Source organism: Chiloscyllium plagiosum, unplaced genomic scaffold, assembly GCF_037043375.1.
Source record: "Chiloscyllium plagiosum isolate Xiang-an unplaced genomic scaffold, Cpla_swu_hap1 HiC_scaffold_10, whole genome shotgun sequence".
NCBI lineage: Eukaryota > Metazoa > Chordata > Chondrichthyes > Orectolobiformes > Hemiscylliidae > Chiloscyllium > Chiloscyllium plagiosum.
This window is the reverse complement of record NW_028270148.1, coordinates 6,648,886-6,661,131: the sequence shown is the minus strand read 5'-3', so window position 1 is coordinate 6,661,131 and position 12,246 is coordinate 6,648,886. Positions and strand designations below refer to the sequence as shown.

At 46.1% G+C, this 12,246-nt stretch overlaps 1 protein-coding gene across 1 annotated transcript; it reads left to right on the top strand.

Annotated features, from left to right (window-relative positions):
- Positions 1–219: 219 nt before the first annotated feature.
- Positions 220–10,058, top strand: LOC122553156 (CD276 antigen homolog). The gene is made up of 5 exons (XM_087990992.1): positions 220–229; positions 3,340–3,687; positions 6,918–7,202; positions 8,638–8,922; positions 9,571–10,058. The coding sequence occupies exons 1-5, from the start codon at positions 220–222 to the stop codon at positions 9,783–9,785; spliced, it is 1,143 nt and encodes a 380-aa protein (XP_087847118.1). The 3' UTR covers positions 9,786–10,058.
- The last annotated feature ends 2,188 nt before the right edge of the window (positions 10,059–12,246 follow it).

Here is a 12,246-nt window from a genome sequence, read left to right as displayed (position 1 = left end):
CATACCTTTTGATACCATTAACGCTAAGAACTATATATATAACTGTATATAATTCAATGTTTTGCCCTCTGCAGCTTTTTGTGGTTGTGAATTCCTTTCACCACTCTCTGGATAAAGCCATTTCTCCTAAATGGCCTAACCTATATCCTTAGTGACCCCGGTTCTGGCCTGTGGGTGGATGAAGGTGGGTGAGAGAGGCTCGGTCTGATTAGTCTTACTATGGCCTCAGGTGAGTAGAGGGTTGCTTCCCGCACTGACCTCCGTTATACACCTTCTGATCCCAGCTGATTGGAATACTGGATAAGTAAGATCCCACAGTGAAACCAACTTGATAGACCATAAGTTTCCTTTGTCCTTTACTGTAGAGGTCATTCGCAACCTATTCACAAGAGGCTGCTAGTGTACATTTAACACAAGAGCACAAAAGTCTCTTACATAAAAGAATACCAGGAATAATCTTACGCTGGATGAGAACGAATGGAACAATCTGGTTGCAAGGAAGGAAGATCCAATACTTCTACATGAGCAATAGCGTTGCAGAAACTCAAACCCCAGGGAAGGATGACCCCAATCTTCATCCTAGAGGTCTTTGTTCAATTGGCACAGCTGTGATCTGTTCCCTTTTTGGAAATTTCTGTTCCTCATCTGTTGCTATTTTTTGCAGATTAACATTTCTCCCCACAATGTTTAAAAAAAGCTACTAACTCAGCTCACTATTATTCAGGGCATGGGTTCCTTCAGCTTACACTGTCAGCCTTTTCCTCTCTGATGCCCCACAGCCCTCTGCTTTTGGAGTTTTCTTCTAAGCAACTGAGTTTTCTTCTTCAACCCAGTCCAGCTCTGAGGAATATGGACAGGATGATGGCTCAGTGGTTAGCACTGTTGCCTCACGTCACCAGGGACATGGATTCAATTCCACCCTCAGGCAACTGTCTGGGTGGAGTTTGCATATTCTCCCAGTGTCTGCATGGGTTTCCTCCGGGTGCTCTGGTTTCCTCCCACAGTCCAAAGATGTCTAGGTTAGGTGGACTGGCCATGCTAATTTGCCCATAGTGTCTAGGGATGTCTAAGTTAGATTGGTTAACTATGGGAAATGGTGGGATCATATTCAGAAGGTTAGTGTGAACTTGATGGGCCATAAGACTGTTGCTAATTGTTGGGGAAAAACCCATCTGGTTCACTCATGCCCATTTTTAAAGAAGGAAAAATGCCACCCTTACCTGGTTCGGCCTATATGTGACTCCAGACCCACAGCAATGTGGTTGACTGTTAACAATTAAGGATGGGCATAAATGCTGGCCTGGCCAGCGATGCCAACATCTTGTGAATGAATTTTTTAAAAATCCCCAAAGAATCCCCTGTTCTGACCTTACGATGGAGGGAAGGTCATTGATGAAGCAGGTGAAGATGGTTGGGTGAGAGTCAGACACTGTTTAACTGGTTCTATATATTCCAGCAATTGGCAGCTTGGATGTTGTGACTATGGGATGTTGATTGGTCAGGCACACTCTGCTTCTTCTGCTGTACATACTGTGCCCACCTTGTCTTCCCCCACCCCTGTGCCCACTCAGCTGCACTGAGGGTGCCAGTTGTATTGAGCCATATTTTCTGACATCACACAGTACAAACAATTACCCCATGACATCAGCACATTGTTATGCTGGTGCAGCCAGTGCTTACACTGTGTAAACACACAATCCCCTTGGATGCTAACATGGATTTCCAAGTAACAGTCCCGCATTGGGTTCATGGGCTTTCCACAGGCTGTGGGTCAGAGTGCTCAGGTTTACACAAACTGACGTGTTTCCTATGCAGCAGGCTCCTGGCACCACCTGGACAGGGAAATGAATCATCTCATCTTCCTATTTATCAGTCTGATCACCCTGTCACATCATACTGTTGGCTCGAATACTGGTGAGAAAATGTCAGTGTGAGGGTGTGTGTGAGGGTGCATCACCATGTGTGTGGGTGTGTAACTGTATGAGAGTTTGTGTCACTGTGTGAGTCACAGTGTGTGTGTGAGGGTTTGTCGCTGTGTGTGAGAGTGTCTGTGTCACTGTGTGTGAGGGTCTGTGTTACCATGTGTGTCACTCTATATGTGTGTATGAGGGTTTCTGTCACTGTGTGTTTGTGTGTGTGAGAGTCTGTGTCACTGTGTGTTAGTATGCGTGTGAATGCAGGTGTGTCACTGTCTGTATGTGGGTGTATCACTGTGTGTATGTTAGGGTTTGTGTTAACATGTGTGCCACTGTACATGTGTTTGTGTGAGGGTTTGTGTCACTGTGTGAGGTTGGGTCACTCTTTATATGTCACCACGTGTGTGAGAAACACATGCACACCTGTGGATGTGAGCAAGTGTGTACATGATTGTAAGGGCGTGACTGTGTGATAGTGTGTGGGTGTGACTGTCAGTGTTTGACAGTGTGTAAGGGTGTGACAGTGTGGGAGTGTGGAATGGGATGTGTGATATTGTGTGAGTGTGATTATGCGACAGTGTGTAAAGGTGTGACAGAGTGTGTGGGTGTGCATGTGGCTGGGATTTTTCAAGGTCAATGAATGACCACACGAGGGCGTGATGCTGGGGAGCTGGAAGGGTGTGTGGGAGGGTCTTCCTGGTCACTGGGACAGTCCACCTGAATGGGCACTTTGCTCAGGAACACTGGCCGTGGTGGTAAGGACCACCATTGCAGGACCGTGAGACAGTAAGAAATAGCTGCAGGAGAGTTCCATCAAGTCTGCTCTGTCATTCATTCAGTTTACAGCTGATTTCAGAGAGAGGGAACCATGTTAAAGAGAGAATAGAGTCACATTAAATAGAGAGCGTAGGGTCTGTGTCAGAGAATGAGAACGGAGACTGTGTTAGAGAGAAAGTGAAGCCTATATTAGAGAGAGAAAGTTGGGACTGTGTTAGAGACAGAGAGAGAGATGGGACTGTGTTAGAGAGAAAGGGGACTGTTTTAGAGAGAGAGGGTGGACAGTGAATGAGAGAGAGAGAGCCGGTCTCTGTTAGTAGAGAGAGGGTAGCACCTGTGTCAGACAGAGAGGGTGGGGACTGTGTCAGAGAGATAGAGAGAGAGTGTGTGTGTGGGGTCCATGTTAGAGAGAGAGAAAGTGGGGTCTGCATTTGACAGAAACAGAGTCGGGGCAGTGTTAGAGATGGATTGGGGCCGGTATTTGACAGGAATGGTGTGAGGTCAGTTGTTATATTAGGCTTTAGCCTAGCTTTAATGTATTGTTGAATGTTGCTGCTCTCCCAGTCAGGACATCGTGTAGCTGCTGTATGCCTGTTCACTCGCTCCTATCTCCTGCTCTGACAGTAAGGCCTGTTTGCAGTTCCAGGGTTGTTCCTTGTCGGATGTGACAGTGACAGATTTATACTCCAGGCTGGAGATGATCTTATCATTCCCTGTTACTTTTACTCACAAAACGAGCCCCAACTCATCACCGTCCAATGGGAGAAACTGGGAGCTGGCAGATTGGTTCAACGTTACCAGATCAACAAGACCTTCTTTGACCAACTGGATCCAGACTATCGAAACCGAGCGCAGATGTTTGAGAAAGAGATTGCAGAAGGCAATGTCTCCCTGAGGTTAGATAATGTGCGTCTGTCTGATGCAGGGACATACCGACTCAATGTCAATGCTACCTCAGGAGCTGGTCACAAGGATATCACTATCCAGGTGGGAGGTAAGAGCAAGGCCTTCAACTAAACCCCAGTCCCACAGACCGCCAGAATGGCAATGTCCATAATATCATTTCAATCTCATTGATGTGACTGGGAACAATGCAGATTAACAGATCACTGACGGAGAATCCCAGGGCCAGATTGTTAGATTTTTACTCATATTATTCATTCATGGTCAGAATAATGACAGTGTTTGTTGGGGATAGTGTAGAAGGACCCTTACTCTGTATCTAACCCCACACTGTCCCTGCCCTGGGAGTTTTTGGTGGGGACAGTGTAGAAGGAGCTTTACTCTGTATCAAACCCCGTGCTGTCCCTGTCATAGAGCCATAGAGATATACAGCATGGAAATAGACCCTTCAGTCCAACTCATCCATGCTGACCAGATATCCTATATAAAACCTGATGAAGGGTTTTGGCCCAATTGACCTTCCTGCTCCTCAGATGCTGTCTAACCTGCTGTGTTTTTCCAGCTTCACATTTATGGACTCTGTTTCCAGCATCTGCAGTCCTTACTGTCTCCAATCTCCTTAAATCTAGTCCCATTTGCCAGCATTTGGCCCATATCCCTCTAAACCCTTCCTATTCATATACCTGTTTTGAACTCCCCAACCCTGGGGCAAAGACCTCGTCTATTTACCCTACCTATGCCCCTCATGATTTTATAAACTTCTATAAGGTCATCCCTCAGCCTCCGACGCTCTAGCGAAAACAGTCCCATCCTATTCAGCCCCAGTCTGAAAACAAGCCTCCACCACCATCTTGTCTTCTAGCCTCAAACCAGTTCTTTATCCAAATGGCTAGTTCTCCCTGTATTCCATGTGGACTTGCTAACCAGTCTGACATGAGGAACCTTATTAAACGTCTTACTGAAGTCCATATAGATCACATCCACCGCTCTGCCCTCTTCAATCCTCTTCAATACTGCTTCAAAAAACTCAATCAAGTTTGTGAGACATGATTTCCCATGCACAAAGCCATGTTGACTATCCCTAATCAGTCCTTGCCTATCCAAATACATGTACATCCTGTCCCTCAGGATTCCCTCTAACAACTTGTCCATCACCGATGTCAGGCTCACCGGTCTATAGTTCCCACCTTTTCCTTACCACCTTTCTTAAACAGTGGCACCATGTTAGCCAACCTCCAGTCTTCCAACACTTTGTGTGTGGCTATTGATGATCCAAATATCTCAGCAAGAGGCTGAACAATCATTTTCCTAGCTTCCCACAGAGTTCTAGGGTACGCCTGATCAGGTTCTGAGGACTTATTCACCTTTATGCATTTTAAGACGTCCAGCATCTCCTCGTTGGTAATATGGGCTTTACTCAAATGATGCTATTTATTTTCCCACGTTCTCTATCTTCCATATCTTTCACCACAGTAAATATTGATGCAAAGTACTCACTTAGTATCTCCTCCATTTCCTTCGGTTCCACACATAGACTGCCTTGTTGCTCTTTAAGGGGCCCTATTCTCTCCTGAGTTACTCTTTTGTCTTTAATGTATTTATAGAATCCCTTTGGATTCTCCTTAATACTATTTGCCAAAGCTACCTCATGTCTCCTTTTTTGTTCTCCTGATTTCCCTCTTAAGTATACCTCTACTTATACACTTCTGAGGATTCACTCGATCTCTGTCACCTGGCATATGTTTCCTTCTTTTTCTTGACCAAGCCCTCAGTTTCTCTAGTCATCCAGCATTCCCTACACCTACTAGCCTTGCCTTTCATTCTAACAGGAACATACAGTCTCTGGACTCTTGTAATCTCAATTTTGAAGGCTTCCCATTTTTCAGCCAGCTCTTTACCTGTGAACGTTCACCCACAATCAACTTTTGAAATTTCTTGCCTAATACCATCAAAGTTGGCCTTCCTCCAATTTAGAACTTTAACTTTTGGATCCTGTCTATTGTTTGTCATCACTATTTTAAGACTAATAGAATTCTGGTCACAAGCCCCATAATGATCCCCCACAGACACCTCAGTCACCTGCCCCTGCCTTATTTCCCAAGAGTAGGTCAAGTTTTGCACTTTCTCCAGTAGGTGCATCCACATACTGAATTAGAAAATGTTGTTGTGCACACTTAACACGTTCCTCTCCATCCAAGCCCTGCCTAGGAGAGTTTGATGGGGGGACAGTTTATACGTAGCTTTACTCTGTCTCTAACCCCGTGCTATCCCTATCCTGGAGTGTTTGATGGGGACAGTAGAGGAGGCTTTCCTCTGTATCTAAGCCCATGCTGTCTCTGTCCTGGAGTGTTTGATGGGGGCAGTAGAGGGAGCTTTCCTCTGTATCTAACCCCATGCTGTCCCTATCCTGGAGTGTTTGATGGGGACAGTAGAGGAGGCTTTCCTCTGTATCTAACCCCATGCTGTCTCTGTCCTGGAGTGTTTGATGGGGGCAGTAGAGGGAGCTTTCCTCTGTATCTAACCCCATGCTGTCCCTGTCCTGGAGTGTTTGATGGGGGCAGTAGAGGGAGCTTTCCTCTGTATCTAACCCCATACTGTCCCTGTCCTGGGAGTGTTTGATGGGGACAGTAGAGGGGGCTTTCCTCTGTATCTAACCCTATGCTGTCCCTATCCTGGAGTGTTTGATGGGGACAGTAGAGGGGGCTTTCCTCTGTATCTAACCCTATGCTGTCCCTGTCCTGGAGTGTTTGATGGGGACAGTAGAGGGAGCTTTCCTCTGTATCTAACCCTATGCTGTCCCTGTCCAGGAGTGTTTGATGGGGACAGTGTAGAGGTAGCTTTCCTCTGTATCTAACCCCATGCTATCCCTATCCTAGAGTGTTTGATGGGGACAGTAGAGAGAGAGCTTTACTCTGTATCTAACCCCATACTGTCCCTGTCCTGGGAATGTTTGATGGGGACAATGTAGAGGGAGCTTTACTCTGTATCTAACCCCACACTGTCCCTGTCCTGGAGGTGTTTGATGGGGATAATGTAGAGGGAGCTTTACTCTGTATCTAACCCCACACTGTCCCTGTCCTGGGAGTATTTGATGGGGACAGTAGAGGGAGCTTTCCTCTGTATCTTTAACCCCATGCTGTCCTTGTCCTGAGAGTTTAAGGAGCAATGATTGATTCTCCCTTTGTAAAATGAATTATCCTAGTTTAGTCTTGGCGAAAAGAAATAGACACAGTATATTTTTAATAGTTCAGACACTGTTTCTTTGTTTAATCTTGAAGGAATGATTGTTAACAGAATGAATTTATTTTCTGTCTCCTGGAGCCATTGGCCGTTCTCCCAGATTTTACTCATTTGTCACAAAGAAGAACGACTCAGTGTTGGTTTGTGAGTCCACAGGCTGGTATCCTGTACCGAATGTGACCTGGCAAAACCCCGCGTGGCGGAACATCACCAAATCTTCCCAGACCCATGAGACAGACAGCAGAAATGGCACAGTCCGGGTACGTAGTGCCATGACCTTCCCCACTGGCTCCAAAGGCAGTTACACCTGCACCATCTGGAACCCACTACTGTACCAGGGCATCTCTTCCACTTATACACTGCCTGGTGAGTACCGTACAACACAACAGGAACTGCATTACTGTAGAAACGTTCACCTCCCCCTCTGGATGTGCCCAAGTGAAATCAGTCTGAAGTGTGTCGGAAATGCAACAGCCCCCAATCACATCTTGAAATGTATCTTAACAGCCCCTTGGGGGAGGGGAGGGTTGCAGGGGGTTGGCTTGGATTTAACATCTCATTGGTAAGACAGGACGGCCAATAATGCTGCCTTCCCTTGGCCATTCCCACCTTTATAGTGGCTGCTGAATACACCTTTGAATGGAAAAATTTAAGGCATTGGGAGAAAGATATCCAAGATGGAGGTCTTCCTCAGCCACGCCCCATCTCCTCCACTCACCATCTCTCTCTTATTTAGGCGGCAAGACCCTTTCTTTCCAAACCACGTCCCTAGTTCTTGACTCACCCACACTGGGAAAATATCTTCTCAGTATGCACCTTGTCCAGTCCGTTCAGGAACTTACATGTTTCAATGAGGTCACCACTCATTCTTCACCACTCCAATGGATACAGGTCCACCATTTTTTACAACATAACCCCTGCCATCCCAGGAAGCAATCTCATGACCTTCCTGTGAGCTGTGTCTTGTGCAATTTAGGACCCTGCAGACATGGTCCCAGCAATCTGTTGTTAAAATCCCATAACATATTCCATTCCCCCCCCAACAATCAACAAGATACTCTTGTATTATTAAAACTGACCTGAGCTTCTACACAATTGTAGTTAACCTTGATCTTGTCTCTAAGGCCATTGAGACCCAATTGGAATGAGGATCTGGCACTTTGCAGTGCATCCTGGGTAGAGAGAAAAGGGAGGAGGGTCAGGTTGGGGGCAAAGGAAAGAACGGTGCTGATGACTGGGAGACAAGAAAGGACTAGAATTAAACCCACCCCAAGGTGTGTTTATTTATTAATTGGATGAGAGTGTTACAGATGAAGCCAGCATTTATTGTCCATCCCAGAGGACAGCTAAGCGTCATCCACATTGCTGTGGGGCTGGAGTCATGTATAGGCCAGACCATGTAAGGATGGCAGTTTACTTCCCCAAACGGCATTAGTGAACCAGATGAGTCTTTTTCAACAATGGATTCATGGTCATCATTAAACTCTTCATTCCAGATTTGTATTTAATTCAAATTCTACCATCTGCTGTGGTGGGATTTGAACTTGGGTCCCTGGAACATTACTTGGGTCTTTGGATTCACAGTCCAGCGATAATACCTTGAGGCCATCTTCTCCCCTAAAAGGTTGACCATCTGTGTGGGGCTGCAGCCCAGTGTCAGGAGAGCAGGTGTAGTGCCCAGGATGTTCTGGTGGGAGGTTGCTGTCCTATTCTCCAGGATATGACCCTGTCCCATTTTACTCAGCAAAGGGCAGCCTCAAAGCGGTGTCTCTAAAGATATCCTGTGTTTCTCTCCTGTCAGCTATAGGCTATGGTCCGTACATCCAATCGTGGGTAACAGGAGGTGGGCGCTCGGTGCTGACCTGCCAGTCCTCGGGCTGGTACCCCACTCCGGAGGTCAGCTGGCACAATGACCTGGGTGACACCATGACACGGTTCCTGCTCACTGAGCTGACCAACAGCACTGATGGGAGTGTGTCTGTGAAGAGCTCACTCAAACTGAAGGCTGGGCTGAGTGGGAACTACACCTGCACCATCTGGAACCCAGTGTTGGAACAAGGATTGTTTCACCGTTTCACTGTCCTGAGTGAGTACACCCACAGGCTTTCACTGTGTGTTATAGTTGGTGCGTGTTATAGTTGGTACGTGTTATAGTTGGTGCGTGTTGAATTTGGCATGTCTTATAGTTGACTTGTGTTAAAGTTGGGACAGTATCCCTTTAAGAGGTGAGTCATGTAAATCTCCTCTGGTCAATCTTTAGCCAGGTCTGTGAGCTTGCTCAGACTGGTTTGAGTGTGTGTCGAATGTGTAGATACAGAATCAAATCTCTCTGTTTGGTTGCAGACAGCAATGACTTTGTGTGTTCTTGAGTCCTAACTGGAGCCTAGTAACTGCTCAGTGCAGAATAGTTTTCACTAGGCCATTTACAACTGCTCCCTGTATGTGGCCTCAACAGGTCACAACCTTTCCAAAATCAACTCTCGCCACGCCTAAAGGTGCCCAAGGAGCTCCCCTGGTGTGAGGCCAGTCTGGGACTGACGGTGTTACCCAGCTCGGAGTCTCAGTGTGGGCCTGGGCTGCTCACTGTGTGTGAGCGTGTCCCAAGCCTATCCCAGATACTGAATATCCACAGGAATCTATCTATTCCTTCGACGAGTCTGCTCTTGGTCTCTGAGGGTGAGTGAATTTTCCTCGTGGGCGAAATCTCTTTTCTGGAATCTTGTTTCTTTTCCAGCGACCCGGTATAAAGAGATCCGGTCACACTGGTACGCAGCCGGTGCCATTGTTTCCACTGCCGTCCTGGTCGTGGCAGCGGTGATCAAAGCAAAGACCTTCATCAGGCAGATAAAGAAGGACAGGAAAGGTACAGTCAACTGTGTCAGCTCATCCCACACACACACACTCTTTCTCACATACAGACAGGCGCACACGCACTCTCACACACACTGATGCACACACTCTCATACACTGACACTGACTCTTACTCACATACCCACACAATCTCGCACAGTCACCGACATTCTCACTCACTCACTTTCTCACACATACACTCATACATACTCTCACACACTCTTTTACAGGCTCACTCTCACACACACTTGCACACAGAATCTCTTACACACGCACACAAGCAACACACACACTCTTACAGTCTCTCTTTCTCACACACACACATTTGCACACAACCTTCCACACATACACATACACATGCATTAGTCTTGGTAGTCAATGTTATTGAGATGTTACAAATCCTGGAAGTTGTTATACAGTGGGTAGTGTCCCTGCCTCTGAACTGGAAGCTACAAGTTCAAGTCCCATTCCAGGTTTGCTGATGAAAGAAGATGTGTCATAGTGTGGTCAAACAGGCTGAGGAGCAACTTGTAAACCCTCCAAGGGCAGGAGCTGAGAGCAGGAGAGATTCCTGCTCAGCCACTTGCTGGGCAGAAAGCTGGGCCCTCTCCCACTGCTCAGGCTACAACACCCTGTAACAGTGCCACAGCAACCTGGGAGGGGCAGGGCTTGCCCAGTTGGTTGGATGGCTGGCTCTATGGATCAGATTGGCACTAACAGCATGAGCTTCAATGGTGTTCTGGATGGGGGCATGGATCTTTCTCCTTACCCCATCGATGGTGGAGATCCTGGTGCTGAGTGGGGGACAGCTCAGGAAGAAATGCTGGAACTACAAAGGGCAGAGAGAAAGAAACATGGACAGCCCCTGAGAAAAAGAGAATTGTGAGAATGCTAGTGAGCGAGACAAAGAGTCAGTATGAAAGAGAGAGAGAGAGAGAGAGAGAGAGACTGTACAGTATTCTGATGAAAAGTCTTTGACCAAAAACGTTAACTCTATTTCTCTCACCACAGACACTACCAGACCTACTGTGGTCTACTTTACTTGAAATATTAAAAAGAAAGTAAGAAGGATGGGATGGACAGACAGACGGACAGATAGATTAATACACAGATAGGAAATCAGACAGATAGCTGGATAGAAAGATAGATAAGCAGATGGATAGACCAATGAACTGACAACAGATAAATAGATAGGTGGATTGTAATTGGGAACAATTGTAAGAGACACTGGAGAAAGATGGTGTGAGTGAGCAAATAAGAGTGAGGGAGATAGAGAGTGTAATCGAGTTAGGAAACAGCTAACGTCCCAAATCAATGTACTGCTGTAGTTTGCGTGTTGCTCAGGGTAACCATCAGTTCTGCTGTTTGTAGCTCACACTGCCTATTCACCAGCTGAGTGAGGAGGCGGAGAAATGAAGGAAATTCGAGAACATTCCAGAACATGGTGTGACCAGTCAGAGAGATTCAGGCAGTCTCACCCTGGACCTCCCGAACAAGAAACCAGCAGCAATGGCTGATTGTAATAGAGAGAATATTACACTTTAACAGAATAAATATCTATTGTTTATCGTGAATCACAGCTGTGTGTTTAATTATTGTACTCAGTGGATTAGCAAAGCTTTCGCCATTGACTCCCTGGGTTTAAGGGGCCATTAGGGAGGGGAAATGTGGGATATAGATAAAGTAGTGTTACTTCTGCAATCATAATTACTTATGCAAGGTAAATGAACTCACACCAGTGTATAATTGTTTCAGTCAAGAGCTGAGTCAACAAGAATGAAAACTATGTGAAGGAAATACATAATTGTTTTTGTATTAGCTAAAATGTGCATACAAGAATGAAATGTGCCTGCAAACAATGGTAGATGTTACAGACAAATAGATAAGGTGCTGTGAGGGGAGGGGGTTAAGCTAGATATACCTGCACAAACAGTAGTTATAAGCATCTATTTCCTGCTTCTGCAAAAACAAGAACAAACCACAATCAAGAAATCATGAGGTTATAAGATCATAACAAGTAAGGGAAACAGATGATAGTGAGGGAGGATATACCTAACAATGGACCACAGCAGGATGTGGTCAAATGGCCTTGTGAGGCCAGAAATAAGCATTTTGTCACAGACAAGGCCGGATAAGGCAAGAAATAAACAAGAGTAATGGGCACCGGTCATAAAGAAGTGGGAGATGTAAACAGGGGAGGAGCAATGGGAGGAGAGAAGAGAAACAAATTACATAAATATTGTGTACTAGTTGAATTCAGTGTGTGTGTGTGTCTGACTGCCTTTGTACACAGTAGACACCACACCTCTCTTGCAAGAGCGAAATAAATGACAATACTGATTCAGATCTTGTCTTGGACTGAAATTATTGAAGTGTGTGAGATTCGTTTCTCACAGAAATAAATCCTGGTTCAGCAGGAGATGCCCACATCCTGTGAAAGAGGTCTTATACAGTCAGAGTCCAGCCAGGCTCCCTCTTGCTAATGCAGAGGATGAGAAGCATTGGGAGGGTTTGAGAGTGAGGTCAGTGGAAGCCCATAGGGACGAGATGAAACACTGAC